At 45.3% G+C, this 23608-nt stretch overlaps 1 protein-coding gene across 7 annotated transcripts in view; it reads right to left on the bottom strand.

Annotated features, from left to right (window-relative positions):
• Positions 1-2301: 2301 nt before the first annotated feature.
• FNIP2 (folliculin interacting protein 2) overlaps positions 2302-23608 on the bottom strand; it is a 124217-nt gene continuing 102910 nt past the window's right edge. For all 7 annotated transcript variants that reach the window (XM_077279440.1, XM_077279437.1, XM_077279439.1 and 4 more), the window contains 9 exons: positions 23342-23543; positions 22008-22096; positions 21052-21198; positions 20496-20665; positions 9769-11017; positions 9100-9256; positions 8804-9004; positions 6555-6670; positions 2302-2942 (listed from right to left, as the gene is read on the bottom strand). In XM_077279440.1, coding sequence (XP_077135555.1) covers positions 2864-2942; positions 6555-6670; positions 8804-9004; positions 9100-9256; positions 9769-11017; positions 20496-20665; positions 21052-21198; positions 22008-22096; positions 23342-23543 — 2410 coding nt within the window. In that variant the 3' untranslated portion in view covers positions 2302-2863. The remainder of the gene's footprint in view (positions 2943-6554; positions 6671-8803; positions 9005-9099; positions 9257-9768; positions 11018-20495; positions 20666-21051; positions 21199-22007; positions 22097-23341; positions 23544-23608) is intronic.

Genomic DNA, 23608 nt, shown 5'->3' with positions numbered 1-23608 from the left:
CAGATTAAAAGCAAGTATTTCCCAATTTCATCTGACAGCTGCTCAGCAAGTGTATATCCAATGCCGACTGATATTACACATCAGGAACATTTCATTTGAAATCGGCATCTTAATAAATAAGACTAGTAAATCACTGATAAAAAAAAATTAACGTAATATATATGCGTTAATGTTCACTACCAAAACCACAAAACAAATACAAAAATCATAACTAGGTAAAAAAAAAAAAAAAAAAAGCTGAAACAATTTTTCTCCAGCTGTAAAACACACTGGCAGCAGATGAAGACTTCCCTCCTACATTAATGCTGAAAAGCATCTAAATGGCACATTTCTACAATGACGCATGTAGGATAACAAATCAAAGCTTACGATGTAGCAAAACTAATACTGACAGCAGATAAAAAGTATTTTTTAAAGGAAGTCAAATACTATAAAAACTAGGGGCTACACATAAAATAAATTAGCATACATGCAATCAGTGTATTCTCTCCTATTTGCACAAAGTTCTAATTTTTTCACATTCCAACAAAATTGAGCTCGTCACGTTACAATATTCACACTTCACCTTTTAAATACCTATATAGAAAAGTTACTCTGAACAATTGAGGTAGAATAGTGAAGAGACAGTGACGAAGGTCTGGATAATTAGTGTTATTTTTACTCGTGTAATGTGAATTGTCCAAAATCTACACGACATGTATTGTACTAACTGGCCCGAAAAAAAAAAGCATCCAAGGTTTCTGGACAAGTTCTCTGCATTGTCCCCATGGGTAACTGAGTAGTGTTAAAAAGTATAGGTCAAATAATATGTAAAAGTGGAAAAAAATAAATAAAAATATGGAATGAAAACCCTAGGGCCTCAAATTTGGCCAAGTATACCATGAGGGCTTTGTGAGTGAAGTATGTAGGTTTTAGTTTAAAGACTAGTACCATGCAAATAGGATATGATACACATAAGAACCCAGGCTACAATGGAAGACATTTACTAGAGACTGATGGTCTTATCTAATGCCCAATATAAAACGGTACATTTCTGATTGGTCATAGCTTTATCTGACGCAGCACACAGTGACACCCACACCAGCACTAATATGTCTGCCAGTATTCCCGTGAATGGCTTGTATTATTAGCAACAGTCACGCAGTAAAGCGTAGCGGCTGGTGGGTCTCAATCAGGCTCTGTTCACATTTTGTTTTTCATTTACAAATTTGGCTTTTCCCCACAGAATTGTGTAATGGGGTGACAGATTACACTGGAAGTATAACTTGGCTCACATTTTTTTTTGCTTACACAGGTGTTAAAGAGGATGTGACCCTACGTGCCACCAATACATGACAGTGGATATGCACCTAATTGCCTCCAAGGGGAATCTGTCAAAGCAGCATAATGTTGGGGCAGAGACCTCTGTTCCAATGGGTCATGTCCTGGGCTGCTTCCAGTTTGACAAGTCAGTTTTTATAAGCAGGAGATCACTAAACTACTGTTTCTCTGTCTCTGTCACCAGGTTTTTGCCCACTATTTGAGAGCAGCATAATGTAGAGATAGATTCCCGTTCGAGAGACAAATCAGATTTTCCTTAGTGAATTCCTAAATGGTGTTAGAGTCATCAATTTAATGGAGTTAATTTTCTCATAATATCAATCAATCGTACATGTGAAAACAAGCAACTTGGAAATCTTAGAAAAACCCGCTTTTCTTCCTGGACTGATTAATTTTCTAGGTAAAATATGTATTCAGTGAAGACTGATTGTACTGGTGGGGTTCTCTCCGTGATCTGGTCATCTCCTGTGTAGATGGAGGGGCTCTGCCTGTAGCGCCTCCCCCTCTACATAGGACATAGCCGTAGCTACAGACAGATTATCAAGATAAAATAGAGTCTTTGGGTAAAATCTGTATTCAGTGGAGACTGAGAATTCTGAAAACTAACGATCAGACCAGGCGGAGAATGTAGAAGATTTTGCTGACAAGATATATTAAAAAGTTCCTTATTTTTGCATGTACAATTGATTTATGAAAACAAAAAAACCCAAAACCTATGGTTACACTTTAAATGTAAAACAAATTAGACCTCATGTGCAGGTTACCACTGCAGCCCCAGCCAGCGCTGAACATGGGCACTTCAGGCCTGTTCAGTCTCATCAGTTACTTGGTGAGCAAGGTCCCGTGTACCAGAAACCACAGATCAGTGACCAGCAAGATCAGTAATAAGCGCCTTCAGCCTTAAGGACACAGCAGCTTCCAATCAGCCAGGAACATCCCTCAAACTGGTCAATTACATGCCAAGATGTCATTTGGGGGGGGGGGGGGGGGGGGGGGAATGTTCTACAGCTCCACAACCCAGTTATCTACCAGTGCATGCTGGGACTTTTAAGCCTGATGAAAAAGCTGCAATACTAGGGTGTAATCTGTGTGCGTTTGTGTTCTCAAAAAAAACATTTTAATACTTGGTCACATTGTTAAGTAGTGTATCATTGATTAGAGAAATGAATGCACACAACCACCTGTGCGAAATTATGTCCCCTAAACGCAGAGTTAGAAAATACGTGGCAAATTCTCCACATGTTCCCATTAGAACCACAGTGCAGTAGCCTGAAGAAAGAACGATTTGTGGAAAAAGGAACCATACTGTAGACTAGTGGCTGTCCAGACATCAGCACTAGAGAGCTTTAGACTTTTCCAAAATTCTTCCCTGTGAAGCGACTAAAGGCCACTGGGGACAGAATAATGCCTTCACATCATGTAAACTTTATGTAGCGCCCCCTTAGAGTCCAGGGGTACAGTTCTTAGAACAGCAGCGGCGTTTCCTATTATCCTGAATTGGGCTTTTCTCCGCTGTAGCTTATAGAACGACATATTCCACAGCTTATAAAAGGATTTGGGCAACGTGAGGAGAATGAGTACTAGCCACCGCAGCCAGCAAAGGCAAGTCACTCGACTCAATCCTAAATGGGGAAAAAGGATGGAGAAGATACCAGTTAGTCAGCAATGAACAGCTACGCGGCACATACTGATGCACCAGCCAACTTGGGGGTGCACTTCAAGATTTTCCTGGTGTCAATTAATCCCTTCCCAATCAGACAATCTTTCATTTTTGTGCTTTCCTCCCATTCTTCCTAGAGCTATAACTTATTTCTGTTGAGGTACCAATGTCAGGGCTTGATGTTTTGCAGGGTGACTTGTACTTATGAATTACACCATTTTACTTTATCATGTGATGTACTAGAAAACATGGAGAAAAAAAAAAAAAGATTCAATTTAGATTTTTTTAATTCAGTTTATAGTATTGGGCTTGTGGCTGTTGAAAATATGCAATTATGGCATTCAGAATTTTCATAGCTACATAGTTATTAAGGTTGAAGGAAGACTTTAAGTCCATCTAGTTCAACCCATAGCCTAACCTATATGCCCTAACATGTTGATCCAGAGGAAGGCAAAAAAAACCCATGTGGCAAACAGTAAGCTCCACATTGGGGAAAAAAAATAATTTTCCGATTCCACATACGGCAATCAGACTAGTTCCCTGGATCAAGGCCCTATCAAGGAATCTAGTATTTATACCCTGTAACATTATACTTTTCCAGAAAGGTATCCAGTCCCCTCTTAAATTTAAGTAATGAATCACTCATTACAACATCATACGGCAGAGAGTTCCATAGTCTCACTGCTCTTACAGTAAAGAATCCGCGTCTGTTATTATGCTTAAACCTTCTTTCCTCCAGACATAGAGGATGCCCCCTTGTCCCTGTCTCAGGTCTATGACTAAAAAGATCATCAGAAAGGTCTTTGTACTGTCCCCTCATATTTATACATTAAAATAAGATCATCCCTTAGTCTTCGTTTTTCCAAACTAAATAGCCCCAAGTGTAATAACCTATCTTGGTGTTGCAGACCCCCCAGTCCTCTAATAACCTTGGTCGCTCTTCTCTGCACCCGCTCTAGTTCAGCTATGTCTTTCTTATACACCGGAGACCAGAACTGTGCGCAGTATTCTAAGTGTGGTCGAACTAGTGACTTGTATAGAGGTAAAATTATGTTCTCCTCATGAGCATCTATGCCTCTTTTAATGCATCCCATTATTTTATTTGCCTTTGTAGCAGCTGTCTTCCACCCATACACCCAGGTCTTTTTCATTGATGGTTTTGCCCAGAGTTTTAGAATTAAGCACATAGTTATACATCTTATTACTTCTACCCAAGTGCATGACCCTACATTTATCCCCATTAAAGCTCATTTGCCATTTATCAGCACAAGCTTCTAGTTTACCTAAATCATCCTGTAATATAAAATTGTCCTCCCCTGTATTGATTACCCTGCAGAGTTTAGTGTCATCTGCAAATATGGAAATTCTACTCTGAATGCCCCCTACAAGGTCATTAATAAATATGTTAAAAAGAAGAGGGCCCAATACTGACCCCTGTGGTACCCCACTGCTAACCGCGACCCAGTCCGAGTGTGCTGCATTAATAACCATCCTTTGTTTCCTATCCCTGAGCCAGCTCTCAACCCACCTTACACATTTTCCCCTATCCCCATTATTCTCATTTTATGTATCAACCTTTTGTGTGGCACCGTATCAAAAGCTTTTGAAAAGTCCATATACACTACATCCACTGGGTTCCCTTGGTCCAGTCCGGAACTTACCTCTTCATAGAAGCTGATCAAATTAGTCTGACATGACATTAAATAGTTACAGTTTGGGTAATTACGTTTATATTTTGATATATTGGACTTGTAGATAAATTTTACACTTTACTGCATTTTGTAGTTCCCTTTTGAGTACTTGAATTTGCAATCAAGATTTTTCACAGCAATACATTGGCATATATAGTACAAGCGATCAGACCGTCTCCTACGAACGCCCACCACAGCAATGCCCTAATGAAAGGCATGGGGTCTTCAGCCATCCCCCAGCTGTAATGGCAACTTTAACACTAAGTGTTTAGAACTCTGCACCTCCACGCTGGTCTGTGTGCAGAAAGTTGCCACTGTTAGGTTGAAGGGGCATTTCATAAATTAAACAGCCATGGGCAGGGCTGCACTCCTCTCGTGGCTGTTTGTTGGCAGAAGGCTATATGCAGCCATTTCTGTTGAGCTCAGGAGCTTCGTCCACTTCTATGCAAAGACAGGGAGCAGATATATGACGTACCATTAGGTAAAATCAGTAAGGGTTAAAGGGAACCTGTCATCAGAAAATGCTTTTAACCTGCAGATTAATCCCATATCTGCAGAGTAACAGCGTTATTCCTGGTGATCGGCCCCCTTTAATTTGGGACGTGAAAACCTAATGTGTGCAGCCAGCTGGAGATAATCTGCCACTTACTTATGTTGTCCTCAATTAGGGCAACAAAAACCTTGGTGACACAGACCTGATTCTATTACCAGACCTGTGGAAATGGCCATAGTCCCATCGTGTCTTCACACTTCTCCCGCCACCATGTATCCACATTCTTGAACAAAGGATTACACTAGGAACGGTGAGTGCAGCTTTTCTTATGGACAGTGAAATGTTTTACCTCACAGAAAGCAGGAGATGTGGCAGGATCAGACCATGTTCCTGCACCGTCAAACAAAACTCCTGTGCCAAGACTCTTATAAACGTTCTGTTTTTTGTTTTTTTAAAAACATACAATTGTGAAATTATTCCAAGATCTATTAAAATCTATTTTGCATGGCGTTTCCCATGAACAAAGCAGGGTTGGAGACCTTTATTCTGCTCTATGCTGCTCTCAAGATTAGGAACCTTAAACTTGGTGACAGATTCCCATTAACCCCTTCACGACATGACAGTTACCTAATATGTCATGTCCCTGATTATACATGTTTGGTATCTGAGTAATTGTACCGACTTGGAGAATCCTATTTCTTGGTCAGTTTTACGAACATGGTAAACCATTATGGAACTGCATTTTTTTGCAATTTCAATCCACTTGGATTTTCTTCCAGTGCATCACATGATAAAATGAATGGTGTCATTCAAAAGTATAACTCTGCCAACAAAAACAAGCCATCAAATAGTTATGTGGATGGGGAAAAAATAAAAATAAAAACAGCCCAGTCATGAAGGCAGCAGACGAGTTACTAGACTGGCCATCCACAACGCTCAGACATCACTTTTCAGCCACAGTGAAGGGTTTCACTACAGTATAGGATACATGTCCGGGTGTCTGAACAAGTTGTGTCATTTTTAGCATTAATCTCTTCCTACATTACTTTACTCCATATTTTATAATAATTTGGGAGGTTTCAGAGCCAATTGCTATTTTTTCTTAGAGCCAATAGCCAAATTGTCTTAGCTTACAAGGGAAGCCCCACTAATTCTCACTGTACAATTACTATGCGCCTTTCCTTCATAATTTATATCACAACAGAAGAAATTAATCTAAAAGCGTATCACCAGATGAACCCAGTCTGATGCTATAGTAACTAGCGTTTGTTGAGCACGCTATATTAAGGCTGATAATGAGACAATCATGCTCTATTATACACAGCTAGCCTATGATCTGGATCAGAAACAGGAGACAGTCATCACAATGGCTCATGAAGCAAATACTCACCCCAGCACGACTCCCAGCTCTTTTACATGGACTCTAGTGTGGCCTCTCAGGTACTCGGAAAGCATTTTACTCTTCAAATACAACTCCTGTAACTTGTCCTCTAGATGCATCACACACTAATGGAGATAAAAACAATTGGTATATATAATATTTTAAACCCATCATATTTTAGTATAATTAAAAATCTTAAAGGCCTTTTAAGCAATAAAAATGGCATCTACAATGCACGTTGGAAGCGCCAAGATTATACACACACAATTATATAATATCTGAGAGGGTTCTTCCCCTGAACTCTGTCAGATTTCAAAATATAATCTGCACAGGTTAATAACTAGATCTCAGACCTGATGAGGCTGGTGTACTTTGATTTTCCATGTCAGAGTGGCTATATGCCTGATCTTAAGATGAGGATTTTAAGAGCCATCTACAATGGGACTCCTGAGGCCAAGCGTACTCATCGTTCACCCGTTCATCTGCTAAAAGGTCTGTTAGAATATAAAGTGCCACCAAGGAGAGCTACAAGGACTCCTGCTTATAATTACACAGACTATTCCCATTTTGCTAAGAATAAAAAGCATATTGCTGAGAAGGAATTTCTCCAATCTGTGCTTGATCAGCCATGTACCAGATCAATAAGGGAAAACCATTTGTCAGCAAACCTGAAGGATTCCGGCAAAGGGAATGATGATACGTCCACATGCGGTGTTTTGACGTGCCCGCCAACTGCACGGGAACGAAACTTTTTGCATTCCCGTGCGGTCGGCGGGCACGTCAAAATGCGGTTTGCAGACGCATCCGCCTACAACACATGTCCCTCACCCTACCGAATGTTAAAGATAGGTACGCAGGATGGATGCGGAAGTAGGCGGAGCTTAAAGGGAGGATGTACGCTGCCATACGCAGACCAGGCAAATGCAAGTGTGAAACCAGGCTAAAAAGTGGGGGGAAAAAATCTGCTGATGCAAAAACGGTGCAGAAATTTCTGCATCAAATACTTAACATATGCACATCCCTTAAACAGAATGTATAGATTTTTTGGATTGCCGGCATTGGGGAGAAGGAAAAAAAAAAAAAAAAGTCCTTTAACCCCTTCACGACATAATACGTCATATGTCGTGTCTCCCCCTTTAATGAAGACCTCGGTGCTGAGCCCGCATGTTTTTCGGCACATGAGTACTGATTTTATCAGCTGACATATGCCTTTAAAACAGCTGCAAGTGGAATCACGATCCACCTCATCTGTTAGCAGGTTACATGCCGCTGTCAATCTCCGACAGCAGCATTTAACATGATGGCAATGGAAGCAAGGCACTAGCTCCGCCCATCAGCGCCCCTGTCACATGACCACAGGGCGCCAATGGGTTGGCATAACAATTCAGGGTCTGCAGGAGACCCCTGTGGTGGTCATTGCTGATCTGCTATAAGAGCTGCCCCGTGGCCAGCATTATAACAGATGATCAATTCTGCTACACATAGTAGGGCTGAAGCTGTTATGTGTAGTACAAGCAATCAGAAGATCGCAGCTTCAAGTCTCCTAAGGAGTAGAAGCTAGTAACCCCCCCCCCCCCAAAAAAAAAAAACAAAAACAAAACACATTTGTCATCGCTGAGTTCAGAAAATCCAGATCAAAATATTAAAAGAATCAATTCAAGCGATAAATTGCTTAACGAGAAATTTAAAAAAAACAAAAAACTCCAGAATTATGCTTCTTTGGTCACCGCAACACTGCAATAAAATGCAACAGGTGATCAAAACATCGTATCTACCCCAAAATGGTATCAATAAAAGTGTCGGCTCTGTGTGCAAAAAATAAGTTCTCACATAGCCCAAGATACTGAAAAAACGGGAGACGCTACGGGTCTCTGAAAATGGTGCTTTGTTTTCCAACAACATTGGGATTTATTTCCACACTACTAAAATAAAAAGAACCTATACATGCTTGGTATCTGCAAATTCTTAATGACCTCGAGAATCATAATAGCAAATCAGTTTTAACATTTAGTGAACATGGTGAAAAAATAAAAAACAAAAAAATATTTGTTTAATTGCACTTTTTATGCAATTTCACAGCACTTGGAATTTTATTCCCGTACACGATATGGTAAAATCAATGGTGCCATTCAAAAGTACAAATCGTCCCGCAAAAAACAAGCCCTCACATGGCCATATTGATTGAAAAAAAAAAAAAAGAAAAGTACATACAGCCTCCTATGTACAAGTATCCTTTCTGGCACCTGCTGAATACTTACAAACATAGGGGGCACCTTTAGCTTATGGAGCTGTAAAATAGACTGAAGCAAACTGCACACTTGGCTGGACACCAAGACATCAGTACCAAGCTTCACATTGTCCACGGTCGTCTTCTGGCTGCTGACAACCTGGACACTGCATTTATCAGTGTCAGCCACTATGCAGACGGCTTCTGCTAGAGGTTCATCGAGGACCGGATGCTGGAATAAATGCAGGAAAACACATCAGTGTCCATTCACTTTCACACCAGATCCCGATTCTGGGTTGTTGGCCCAGGCTGTGTACATGGACATACATAGGTTGCGTGAGCCAGGCTCGCCGACAAGCAGGACTTCAGCTTCTCAGCACTTGCGATACCATGAAGCACCATATCAGGCATATAGGAGGAGCAGTAGCCACCAAACAGAGACCTCCCAAAGTTTTTAACACTTGAGCTACTGATGACATCAGACCTAGGAGTATAAGGGAAAGATAATATAAAATTATATACGGCAATTATTTTAAATATACCGTATTGTATTATAATACTAGTAAAAAAAATACAAACCCTGAATGTATGTCAGACAATGCAGCAAAGGTTTACCAATATTATTAATTTCATTATATATTTTATAAAATTGACTTATAAAAATTTAAATATATATTGGTTCCTGGAGGGTAGCAACATTGGGAGAAAGATAGTCTTTAGGCATAGGCTCCTGTGATGGCCTATACCATAGTCTACACACATTCATGTACACACTGAATGGCATGAGACCTGCAACAATTTAGCCTGTTGTGTGCCTTTAACTAATAGGTTTTTGAAGTGGAACAGAGGGTCAGCGCTTGGCAGGAAAGTCAAAGCACTGAAGTACATTGAGAAAATATGGATCTTCGATTATGCCACTAAAGCTGTATGTAGCTGCAGGTCCTCTTCACTATAGACAGTACTCATTTATTGCCAATGCTGGCCTATACATCTTACCTAGGCAGTGGCAGTTCCACTTCTGCATGGTCGTTGTTGTGGTCCTGGCTTTCTAAGAGGGTGCGTCCTGCGTTCAGCTCCTCTTCACTGTGCCCCAGAGCACTGTCATAACTTCTATTCCTTGGAATGTTTCCCTCCAGCCGGCCTCCAGTCTTTCGGAGAGGATCCCCACAGGGGACAGTTTGGGATGTTTTCTGGGGACGATGTGCTTCAGTGTTAGCTGGACCTATCTGGTCTTTTTCACAAGTTCTTCCTGATGTGCAATTATCCTCTACTATAGTAGATACAAAGCATTTTTCTGATAACAGCGAATGACCAGGAAGACATTCTACTGTATTGGTTTCAATGCTGTTACCCTCTACAAAATACTCATCAAATAAGCTGGACCCTCCCTCGCAGGAGGGGATACGTGAATGCATCAGTCTCCTCCGGTCAGCAGCAAGCGAGTAAGGTTTGGAAGCGCTGGGCTGATCAGATCTGCAGAGTACAGACTTTCCATTCTCATCTAGTTCCTTCCTGCAGGTCTCTACATCAGTGTTAGATGCTGTGGACTGGCCCATTGTGTAGTTTACTTTTCCTGGAGAATATCTCTTGTCTTTCTGGTCTGCTCGAAGTACTTCCTTAGCCCAGTCGGACAGCTGCACTGGAGCGCTAGCCTTCTTGTTGTACTGGCCAGTATGGTGATGGCTTTTAACATGGGATGTTAGAGAATTAGAGGTAAACACATCTTCGACATTGTAAACTGGAGTTCTTGTCACTGAAACCAAGGTCTCTACTTTGGCTTCTTTAACCAATGTTATACGTTTTTTACAAGACCCTCCATCACCTAAATTAGCTTCATGGCTAGTAGATGATTTAGCACTTCTCTGGGTTGAAGGAGAGCAGCCATCAGTTGTATGCTCCCTGGCTACAGAAGTGTTAGAGGGCTCAAGTCCACTTAGAGGTGATCCACCACCATTATAGGGCAATGAAGGAGCCAACAGGGCAGACTCCTTGTTCAGTGTGATGAGCACATAATCCGAGTCTTCCACCTCACCCTTCTCCAGTGACGTAGTGACATTACTGCCCTGAACCATCTGCTCCCCTTTCTTTAGGGCTCTGCTGTGTACCAGATGGTTCTCCTGAAGTTCAGAGCAGCGAATGAAATAGGTAAGGATGTACAAGATACGCTGCACCAAGTCTTTACGTTTTCCTGCAACAACAGTTCGAGTCATTCTGACAGGGGATCCTATAGCCCCATATAGATCACCTGAGGAGTAAGAAGGATATGAGGTCTTAGCACAAAAGTCCATTGCTGTACAACCATTTACAGTGTGTTATTAAAGTCTATATAAAGTGCACCCATACACCTTAGCTAGCTGTTGGCTGAACCATTGCTTAGCAGATCATTCCACTGCCATCTTGCCAGATTCTCCCATAGAGTGCTGCTTTGAAACACCTCTGGCAGCAGCTTGTCTTTAGAGAACAAAAGGCTCAGCAGTATGAATTCGGACATGCTGGATCCTCATCTACACCAGAATCTGTTGAGGAGCAAGTCAGAGGACCCCTCCGAGGTTAGTCAGAGGACCCCTCCGAGGTTATAATAATCGGCAGAACCAGTCAATATCAGCAGGTCTGACAAACTTTCATCTATTGTGCATGCAAGATACATACATACAATATTAGAAAAGAGGGATTTTTGGTTCTTACCGTAAAATCTCTTTCTTGGAGCCTTCATTGGGGGACACAGGTAACCATGGGTGTATGCTGTTGTCACTAGGAGGCTGACACTATGCAAATAAAGAAGTAACTCCTCCCCGGCAGTATACACCCTCCGACAGGCACCAGGCAACTCAGTTGGTGCAAAAGCAGTAGTAAGAACAGGTAATATAAAACTCAACCTATGTACCAACCCACAACAACGGCACGTTAGCCAACACGGTACAACTTCAAGGGAGGGTGCTGTGTCCCCCAATGAAGGCTCCAAGAAAGAGATTTTACGGTAAGAACCAAAAATCCCTCTTTCTTTCTCGCTTCATTGGGGGACACAGGTAACCATGGGACGTCCAAAAGCAGTCCCTAGGGCGGGTATTCTGCAGAAAAAGAGGAGTCAGGTTGGCCGGTGAGAAACCGCCGCCTGCAGTATCCTCCTACCCAGGCTCGCGTCCGCGGAAGCCTGAGTATGCACCCCGTAGAATTTGACAAAGGTGTGCATGGAAGACCACGTAGCGGCCTTGCAAACCTGCGAGGCCGAAGCTTGGTGACGAACTGCCCAGGAAGCTCCCACTGCCCGGGTAGAGTGAGCCTTCACCCCCGAAGGAGGCTGTTTGTCTTGGACGCGGTATGCCTCCAAAACCGCCGAACGGATCCAACGAGCAATCGTGGACTTGGAGGCAGGAAGACCCTTTCGACGCCCATCCGAGACGACGAACAGAGGATCGGCCTGACGAAAAGAGGCAGTTCTGGCGATGTAAATCCGGATAGCCCTGACCACATCCAGCTTGTGAAGGGATTTCTCCAATGGATGAACCGGGGAAGGGCAAAAGGACGGGAGGACAATGTCCTCGTTGATATGAAAAGATGAGAGAACCGCCTTGTCTTGATGCAGAACCAGAAAGGGAGAACGGCAGGATAAAGCCGCCAGCTCTGAACCCCTTCTAATGGAGGTGATGGCGATCAAAAAGGCTACCTTCCAGGATAGAAGCGAGAAGGAAATATTCTGAAGCGGCTCAAAGGGCGGCCGCTGCAGGGCATGTAAGACGAGGTTGAGATCCCAAGGCTCAACAGGAGACCGGTAAGGGGGAGCTATATGAGCGACCCCCTGGATGAAGGTCCTCACCTGAGGCAGGGAAGCCAGGTCTCTTTGAAAAAGAATTGATAGAGCGGAGATCTGACCCTTCAAGGTGCTAAGGGAAAGACCCGAATCTAGGCCCGTTTGAAGAAAGCTGAGAAGGGAAGGAAGGGAAAAGGTCATAGGAAACAGATTGTTACCCTGACACCACCGGAAAAAGGCCTTCCAACATCTGTGGTAGACACGCGATGAGGCCTGTTTCCTCGCTCTTATCATAGTCTGGATGACGCTATGAGAAAAACCCGCGTTCTTCAGGACCGCAGCCTCAACGGCCATACCGTTAAATTCAGCGACCGAGAATTCGGGTGGGAGAGAGGCCCCTGTGGTAGAAGGTCCGGAAGTCTCCACGGAACATCCGATAACATGTTTATCAGCTCTGCGTACCAGGCTCTGCGAGGCCAATCTGGAGCTACCAAGAGTACAGGGACCCCTTCCGACTTGATCATCTTTACGACCCTTGGGATCAGAGGGAGAGGCGGGAACAGATAGGGCATCCGGAACTGGGCCCAAGAGATCACGAGAGCGTCGCATCCGACGGCCATCGGGTCCCGAGACCTGGCGACGTACTGGGGAACTTTGTGGTTTGCCCGGGAGGCCATCAGGTCGACGTCCGGAACGCCCCACCGCTGGCAAATCTGGCTGAAGATTGCTGGAAGAAGAGACCACTCGCCCGCCACGATGCCCTGGCGACTTAGAAAGTCGGCCTCCCAATTGTCCACTCCTGGGATGTGGACGGCTGACAGAGAGGGAACATGACCCTCCGCCCAGCGGAAAATTTTTGCTACTTCCGCCATGACTTGACTGCTGCGAGTCCCCCCTTGGTGATTTATGTATGCCACGGCCGTGGCGTTGTCCGACTGAATGCGGACCGGCTTTCCCGAAAGGAGAGACTCCCAGCGGATGAGGGCTAGGAAGATGGCTCTGATTTCCAAGAGGTTGATCGAGAGGCACGCCTCTTGAGCAGTCCAGCGGCCCTGGGCTGTGAGGTGGAGAAAGACCGCTCCCCAACCTTGGAGACTGGCGTCGGTGGTAATCACCTGCCAGTGGGGGGGGGGTAAAAATGACCTCCCGCGCAGAATGGAGGTGGACAGCGTCCACCAAGAGAGAGACTGTCTCGCCCTGGGGGAGAGGCGAAACGGACGGTCCAGGGAAAGCGGGTTCCTGTCCCAGGCAGACAGAAGAGCCAGCTGGAGGGGACGAGAGTGGAACTGAGCATAGGGGACCGCTTCCATAGAAGCGACCATTCTCCCCAGAACTCTCATGGCTAGACGAAGGGACAGAGGACTCGGACCCTTTAGCGATCTGACACCCCGACGAAGAGAAAGAAACTTCTCCTTGGGAAGGAAGACCTGAGCCCGAAAGGTATCGAATTCCATGCCTAGGAACTCCAGCCGTTGGGTTGGAATCAAGGAAGATTTCTGGTAGTTGATCAACCAGCCTAGGCGAACTAAGGTGTCCAGAGTAAGATGGAGGCTCTGGCTGCAATCCCCCTGGGATGAGCCCTTGATCAATAGGTCGTCGAGGTATGGGATTACCAGAATCCCTTTTGAACGCAGGATGGCCATGACAGCTGCCATGACCTTCGTAAAGACCCTGGGAGCAGATGCCAGCCCGAAGGGGAGGGCAGTGAACTGGTAATGATGCTCCCTGATCGCGAATCGGAGGAACCTCTGATGCTGCACGCAAATAGGAATGTGAAGGTACGCATCCCGAATGTCCACTGAGCACAGAAACTCTCCCGGCTCCATGGACGCGATCACCGAGCGCAGAGATTCCATTTTGAAGTGTTGAATCCGAAGGTGGCGGTTCAATCGTTTGAGATCCAGAATCGGACGGAGAGAGCCGTCCTTTTTTGGAACCACGAACAGGTTTGAATAAAACCCGGAAAACCGCTGACGAAAAGGCACCGGCACTACGACTCCCGAGGCGAGGAGCGAATCGACGGCTTGGAGAAGCCCTGGGAGATGAGAGGGCTTTTTGGGAGGACGAGAGAGCATGAAACGTCTTCCTGGGGGCGAAGAAAACTCTATTTTGTAGCCTGACGTGACAATCTCCCTGACCCAGGCGTCGTCGACTACTGAAAGCCAAACCTCTGAGAATAGAAGAAGGCGGCCTCCCACCCTGGAAGGAGTTCCAGGTGGGGGCGACCCGTCATTTATTAGAAAACCTGCGGCCCCGAGATCCCGATGGTTTTGCGGGGTGGCTCTTGGCTCTCCAGCGTGGCGGAGGCCTGAAAGAAGGTTTTCTTCGGTCCCCTTGTGAGGAGGAACGGTCCTGGACGGGGTTTCCTGAAGAGGCAAAAGACCGAAAGGGACAAAAGGACTGGGGACCCCTCCTGTTGAAGGGACGTTTCGGCTTGGATTGGGGTAAGGAGGTACTCTTACCGCCAGTAGCGTCCGAGATCATTTGATCTAGCTGCGAGCCGAAGAGTCTGGAGCCCTGGAAGGGCAGACCCGTGAGCGATTTCTTAGATGCGGGGTCAGCGTTCCACGCCTTTAACCAAAGAATCCGGCAAATGGCGACAATGTTGCCATTAGCCCTGGTAGAACAGGCCGCTGCATCAAGGGAGGCATTCATCAGGTATTTTCCTGCCAGTGAAATCTGATCCGCTAATTCAGACAGTTCTTCAGCAGGAGCAGAGGCCGAAATGCCCCTGCGCAGGGTCTTGGCCCAGGCTGAAACAGCCTTGGCTACCCATGACGAGGCGAAACTAGGGCAAAGGGAGGCTCCGGAGGCCTCAAATGCTGATTTTGCTAGCGCCTCGATTTGTCTGTCCGAGGGGTCCTTAAGGGAAGCCGCGTCCGGAATAGACAGAACTGTCTGTGAGGATAGCCTGGACACAGGCGGGTCGACCTTAGGAGACTCGGACCACTTGGAGACCAGGTCGGAGTGAAAAGGGTATAACACATCAAGCAGTTTCCTGCCTGGGAAACGCTTGCCAGGGTTTTCCCAGTGAGTGGCGGTAGTGTTGTCAAACTCCTTGTGATTAGGGAAAACCCTAGAGGGACGTTTAATCCGTTTAAAAGCAACGGAGACGTCCTGAGAGCTTGCCTCATCCTCCTTAAGATCAAGCGTCTGAATGATAGCTGAGATAAGGCTATCAACCATGTCTTGTGTTCCGGAAGTCTGATCTGCATCCGAGTCAGATTCCGACTGAGAGGTGACATCAGACCCGAGGTCCGCCTGTGAGGAAGGGGAACGGGCAGATAGGGGAATCCCGATGTGGTCTGGTGAACTGGAGAAGGATCTAGATGAAGTCCGTTTTCTGTCTCTTTTGTCCGGTCTGCCTCTGTGAGAGTCTAGGACAGGTGCGGGCGAATCGCCGTGAGAGGCGTTCGTGGCACTGGTGGCATTAGAGAGAAGCGGGATGCGTTCAAGTGCCTGGACCAGGGACTGAGAAACCTTAGTCAGGTCGGACACAGATTGAGACATAGCAACAGCCCACTCCGGGGGAGGGGGGGTGCACTCGTCCCGGGACCCTGAAGCTTCCAGGGGAGCTGACATGGTGGGAGGAACGCAGGACGGGCAGAAAGGAGAAGGCTGACCTGAAACCCACTTTTTCTTACAGTGAGCGCAGGCGTAATGGATGGCCGTAGGGGCAAAGGCCGGGGTGGGGTCGGACATAGGTGGATATTACCTTGTCCCCAGAGAATACTGCCAGGTGGAGTAGGAGGTAGCGCTGAGCCTGGTGAAAGACAGCGGTAACCGCAGGTGCCTGTGTTCCCCCGAGAAATCCTGTGTCCTACGCGATGTGCAGACGCTGACCCGCTGACAGGAAGCAGGAGAAAAGAGCGCGGAGAAAGTGCGACGCTGTGGGCGTGCACAGGATCGAAGGGGGGAAAGAAAGGAACGCCCCCTGTAAAACTGAAAGTAATCCGGCCGCTATACCGTCGACCGCCACAAGAGGGCGCTCAAGCGGCAAGAAAGGGAAAAGCCGGGAGACGCTGCACAACCCGGCCGCAGTAATTCCGGCCACCACCAGAGGGCGCTCAAGCGCTAAGAAGGGGAAAAATAAACTGTGAGGCAGAGAGAAATGGCGGGCGAACGGGCCTGCAAGTTTGAATAAGGAGGGGGAAAAGATGCCAGCCTTCCTGCTCCCATTCTATGCAGCCCACTTCCCTGTCAGATGCACCCCTATGGTAAGAGGGGATCACCGCTGCGCAGGGTATTGGTGGGGGGGGATTTTGTTGATTGAAGATTCCCTACCTGCAGATGAGGAAGCATCAGGATCCCTGGTAGATAGAGGGTCCTGGAAGTAGTCCTCCTTCCCGCGCCACGACTCTCCAGCGCAGAAGACGGCGTCGACCCCTGAACAGGGGGAGAGGGTCACTGGATGTGACCGCCGTCTTCCTCTCAGCCCGCTCCGAGGAGAGGGATGAGGAGGGGAAACGGGCAGGACTGGCCACCGAAGAAAGGGTCACCCTGAACACCCGAATGGGTGACAGGGGACAAAGTCCTGCCCAGCGGGTCCGAGAGGGTGCGATGTGGATGATACCACACTGCTCTCTCGGTCGCTCAAAGTGGGGAAAACAGGGTGAGAAAACTGCACCCTGTTACCCTGAAGAAAGTATCTGAAAAAGAAAGGGGAAATGATTAAAAACAAACAACAAATCCCTGTAAAAGAAATGCGGATCTGGTGTTAGATCCAGGTCCGCCTCCTACAGACACTAAGCAAAAACTGAGTTGCCTGGTGCCTGTCGGAGGGTGTATACTGCCGGGGAGGAGTTACTTCTTCTTTATTTGCATAGTGTCAGCCTCCTAGTGACAACAGCATACACCCATGGTTACCTGTGTCCCCCAATGAAGCGAGAAAGAAACACATGTGATCGATCAATGACAGAACTGACACTAGAGGTACCCGAGCCCAAAGAGCCCCACATACATTAGATTAAAGTCACCCACACTGGTCAACCGTCTGATGTATATGGGGAACACCTGACCATCTTCACCAGGAGGTGTTGGCAAGAGAAAGGTAGAACTTTTGGAAAGTCAATCAATTTCCTTTTAGAGGAGTCATGCTGCTGCTGGAAGAATTTGGCAGTGGCTTTCACCAATCTCAGAGTTTTGTTTTTCAGTAATTTAGAACACAAAACGTACGTGTGTGAGAGACTGCACATGATGCTGACAAGGACGGTTCAGAGCTGGGCTATGTTCACAAGTTCAGAATTTTAAATCTGTATTTATAAGCCAAAACCAGGAGTGGGTGAAAACTGCAGAAGTGGGACGTGTTTCTATTGTACTTTCCTCTGTTTCACTCCTGATTTTAGCTTACAAATACGTGTGAACATGGCCTTAACAGATTTACAGACCAAGCATAGGACATGTGCTGCTGAGAACAATGAGGTTCTATGAGCACAGTATGATCACATGGTAGTGAGATTGATCTGTGCAAATAGGCCATTAAATGTCCAACAGTCAGTATTCAACCAGTGGAGGAAAATACGTGTCAAACCTACGCTGCAGAAAGTTCTAGGATGTCTGCTTCATTCTTTAAAATTGTTTATGCTCAACAGGTTTAGCAGTCAACGCGTTTCAAGGACACACAGGACCCCGTCAGGACAAAAACTTTGTGTGTCAAGTGAGAGCAATACTGTTTAAAGGGAACCTGTCACCACGTTTTTGGAAGATGGGATAAAAATAGCGTTAAATAGGGGCAGAGGTGGGCGTTACATTAGTGTGTGTGTTATGCGTTTATTACCCACCTAAGTTGCCGAAATAACTTTGCAAAGTCTCCGTTTTCGCCTGTCAATCAGGCTGGTCAGGTCACATGGGCGTGGTGTCTTCACCCAGATTTGGCGTAGTTTTCCGTTGGTGGCGTAGTGGTGTGCGCATGCCCAAAGTCCGGAATCCTCTTCCAGGGGATTTAAAATAGCGCGGTGTTCGTTATTGCATTGGTGATCGGTGGGCGCGGCCATCTTCCTTTGGCCGCGCGTGCGCAGAAGCGGCGCTCTGCTGGCCGCGGCTTCAGGAAAATGGCCGCGGGATGCCGCGCGTGCGCAGATGGATATCGCGGCGGCCATTTTCCTGAAGCCGCGGCCAGCAGAGCGCCGCTTCTGCGCACGCGCGGCCAAAGGAAGATGGCCGCGCCCACCGATCACCAATGCAATAACGAACACCGCGCTATTTTAAATCCCCTGGAAGAGGATTCCGGACTTTGGGCATGCGCACACCACTACGCCACCAACGGAAAACTACGCCAAATCTGGGGGAAGACAACGCCCATGCGACCTGACCAGCCTGATTGACAGGCGAAAACGGAGACTTTGCAAAGTTATTTCGGCAACTTAGGTGGGTAATAAACGCATAACACACACACTAATGTAACGCCCACCTCTGCCCCTATTTAACGCTATTTTTATCCCATCTTCCAAAAACGTGGTGACAGGTTCCCTTTAAATATGCAGTGTTTTAGGAGGAAAAAAAAACACACATGCCAAATCGGGAACGTGTCAGGTTAAAGTTCAATTGCAAACTTGATGATGAAATAGTAATCGTAATTTGCATTTTATTTACATGATGCTTCATTCTGCACCTTTGCTATTATTATTATTATTATTATTATTATTAATCACTTGATTCTAAGTGTTATGACTGAACTCCAACCTGAACTTTACTCAAAATGTAAAACAGTTGGCTGTAACAGAAGGCAGTTTTTTGTTGAAGGGCTGGAAAGCAGAACAATTCTGAACGTCTGCAGGAACAGTGAAGCATGGTGGAGGTTCATTTTAGGTTTTGGGTTGCAATTCAGCAAATGTTAGTTGGGAACTTTGTTAATATTAATGGTGTCCACCTGCTGAGAAATACAGGAAGGTTCTTATTCATCATGTCATACAATTATGGGGGCATCTAGTTGGCACCAAATGTATTCTGCAGAAGGACAATGACCTCAAAACAACTCTCAGCGATAGCCATCTTCAAAAACTGACAGGGAGCCCTGGAAGTCATGATATGACTACACAGAACCCTAAACAACATCAAGCTTGTGTTGTCTTACAAAAAGTACTATTTGTGCAAGCCTACATCTACAAATCATCTGTCGTTAGTTCTCCATGACATTTGAACACAATTTTTGAAGGAACTTGGCAGAAGTTTGTTCCAAGTCTAACTAGAGAAGTCATGCAGTTTGAAAAGCAAAACGATTGTCACACCCAAAGTTACAGTACTTTGATTCAGATTTCACTGAAAAACAAACGTCACCCAATAACTGAGCTATAATCTTGTATGTTCTGCAGAATTGGTATCCACCGTGGTGTAGTCACAGTATGACAGTAATATTGGTCTTTGTAGAGAGATTTTTTTTCCTTTTGCAGCAATAGCATGGCCATCTGCAGAGCCCTTTACAACTATGGAGACATACCCTAAAATCATATGGTTGCTTTGTTTATTAACCCCACTCAGATGCGTTACACTAACACCCTCCTCCCCCTGCACCACCTGAACCCCCACTTGTGTTAAATCTGACATTACGGATTATAAACCCCAAAGTAAATCAGACACAGCAGCATATAACCGACACGCATGTTTCCTGTAGTTGGCCATCTATGGCAGTCCCATAGACCAGTGCTGCGTTCCACAACACCAGTCTAGAGTCACCATTAAACTGATCAGATATTCGGGACTTCCTTAGACTATTGTATTATCACCTGTGCAATACTAAGGAAATCCCGAAAACATGATGTGTTTATGTACTGGTGTGGATAACACTGCCATAGATAATGATTGGGGTGCTTGCGCGCCTGCCGACCCTCGCTCTACTCAGAAGGGGCTCTTCAAAGCTCCATTCTTGGAATTAGTTGGGGCACCAAACTGGCTGCTAACCCCTTAAATTACCTGACAAATCCAATAGTATGAGGAAGCCATAACAAATGTATAGAATATACTACCAATAGGAGCTCACCAAGCTGGGCCCACAGGGGGTTATATGGGTGGGACTTTGCCAGAAGATTAACGGACTGTGACGTGTGCTTTTCACAAAAAGACTTTATTGGAGGGTGGTCATTTGGCATCACTGTTGGAACCCATGCCAGGTGGTAAGTCAAAACTGCAGTGATCAGAGCTGCGAAGAACCTGCAATACACAGGGCAATGGCAGAGGGTTACTAAAATGTAGAAAAGGTAGAAAGTGAGATACTATGTATCTGAAAGTGAGATACTATGCTGTCTCAAGACAAAAATCTACAAGCGGAAACCCCAACAGAAAACCTTCCATTTAACAGACTGGAGCATCTGATAAGGTTTTTCTTTCACATGTTTTCTGAGAATACGCAGCCGCCTTTAAAAAGATTTGAGACAGTGAACAGGGGTCACTAGCTCATTGACTACATTCTACAGAATAGCAGATACTAAAGGCAAAGATTTTCAGGCAGCAAGAAGTAGTAAGGACTGTGGTCGGATGTTATACCGCAGGGATTTGGAGCAGACTGAGGCAATCACTAGTTCGGCTCCTTTACTTACTGGTTCTTGTTCAGCTGCTCAGTGAGATAGGCGAGCTCCTTGAGGAAATGCTGGCAGAGCTGACTTTTCTCAGTAGTGCAGGACATCATGGTAAGCCACACTGGCTCTGCGATGCGAGGAGCGCAGTACAAATTCCAGATGGTTTCCCTGTAACATGTCAGAACGCACCACTTTACATCACATTTATCATGGCTCCAGCCCACGTAGCAGTGCAAGGATGCTTACAATCACAAAATAGCCCAGATTAGGAAGTTCACACCTGTTGGGTTTCTTGCATAACCTTAGCCCCAAGATTTGCAGTGTGCACCAAAAATGTACACATGGTCAACAGAACTAGCCAAATGCTGGAAACTCGTGGTTTACCAGGAGGGGTCATTGTGAACAACGACTGGCAGATTTAGGAGGCCTAAAGCCAGGTCTATGCATAACTTTGCTCTATGTTCATTGGAGAGGTAGATTTCGTTTTCTAAACTTTATTTTTTTTTTTTAAACGGCCAAATTAAATAAGTGGCGTGTGCCAATTTACTCCAATAATCTTAATAACTCTGCCCCACTGTTTCCAAATACGAACTCTAACCAGATAAGTGTTTTTATACTTTTGATTATCCAACCAGAAACCCCATGACAGCATTTTTACATTACAGCAGCCTCTAATAGACAGCACAAAATCACAGCTACAGTAAGAGAAGGCATGGTGGATTCTTTACAATAGCCCTTTAAAGGGTTGCCCATGCAATACGTGCTCGGATGTATGACGGCACGCAGCTCTAGTCATCTGATGAATGCAGCCATCACAAGCCAGAGATTCTGTTAGACAGTGAAGACCACAGAAGCCTGCCCAGGATCTGGGATGGTGACATCAGGAAAGATTATTTTTTTGTATAAAATTCCATTCTTAAGGAATGAACACTTCTTGCCCAGACACCACCTTTATATCAGTCACTCCTACAACCTACCTAAAGTGGCCCAGCGCCTCCATGACCTGACTGAGGTAAAACTGCACCCGCTGACTCGACTCTGTAATCTTCCTGCAGGAGATCATTGCCTGAAAGTGGAAAGCAAAACATTAAAACCAGGTGGATTCTACTGCGCCAATATCATACAAACTCAGGGCAAGAGTGAAAAAACAAAACAAACCACACACTACAATGTGCCTTATATAATAGACACACATTCTTTGCCAAGATTAATCTTTCTGCGGAGGTTCCTTTATTAAAGCTCAAATGGAAAAGGGACAAAATGCTCAGGTTATGCAGATCACCATACACGGCAAGATCTTTCAATATGAAAAGGTAAAAAACAAAACAAACCCAAACCTTTATATTTAATAATAAAATCCATGCGCCATTGTTATACACATACACAAACCAGCCAAGGAGGTGTTCAACCTTGTGTAGGTTAGCAAAGTCTCAATAGCCTACTACTGGACATTGTGTCTGGTGGGCAACAAGGACGACACTGGTACATTTAATCTTTTTTAGGAAATCTATTGCTTTAGTGAAATGTATCAAATTCATATTTGCCCATGTAGAGGTACCTCTCCCACACCCCTTACCCCTTATTGGGCCCAATGTATTGAGTCACATTCACTTTTAGATTGCTCAACACTGCCATCTTCTGTGGGTTTCCCTGTACTACAAGCATTCATGCGTTTTGTGGCATGTAATGTGTCTCATACCAATTTTCTTATGAGCACAGGAGGCAATAGCAAAACCAATCTTATTAAGTTCAGATGAATGCTCATATTTTCCCCAAGTCATTGATTATAGTATCCTGTGACATTTCATGTTTTGTACAATCTTTAATAAGGGGATTGTTTTGGAACAGGAATATTTGTAACTGGTCTCCTCTAGATTAATGAATGCTTTTAATTTTTGATGTTGTGCTGCATTTTCACAGCCTGAAATTGAAACAAAAAGTTCTGTGTAATGGCTGTGTCTGGCCGTGCTCCTGCCCCGGAGCTGTGATCAGACCATGGTCCGTGCACAAGACACAGCAGAGGAACATTTATAAGATTCTCTCAGCACAGGAAAAATTTAACAGATCCAATTGAGGAAGTTATTTCAAGATCTATAGATTAAAATGTACTTTGTCTGTGGGAAAACCCCTTTAAGGAGGAGTCAGGCAGCCATATCATGCATCAGCCGCTATTACGGAGGAAAATGGTCACCAGTTATCCCTGGAAGTGAAATGCAGTATTACACAGACCCTTCTACATGTCCAGCAGTCAGACGCGTAATCTTTCCTGTGCTAAGGTTATAGGCTGCAATCTTCCAGATGGCCGGGTTACCTTCTCTATTGCAGACTTTAGCTTATTCATGTGTGACTCAAAGAGAGGGAAATGGGAGAAAAAGAAGTCTTGGAAGTTGTGCTGCGCTTCCCCTGCCTCAGGCAAGGAGAAGAGGATACTGATTGCAATCTTCTTCCGCCCAACCATCACTGGGTTGGAGGTGTAACTGTCATCTGCCATACTGAAGGTTTCTTCTGTGTTCCTGCAAATACAACCACTTGTATAGATTAGACTAGCTGTTTCCAGCCAGCTAACGTTCGGCACGCT

This window comes from Ranitomeya variabilis, chromosome 1 (assembly GCF_051348905.1).
Source record: "Ranitomeya variabilis isolate aRanVar5 chromosome 1, aRanVar5.hap1, whole genome shotgun sequence".
Classification (NCBI taxonomy): Eukaryota; Metazoa; Chordata; class Amphibia; order Anura; family Dendrobatidae; genus Ranitomeya; species Ranitomeya variabilis.
Note: the sequence above shows the minus strand (reverse complement) of the source record. Positions and strands in the feature narration are given on the sequence as shown.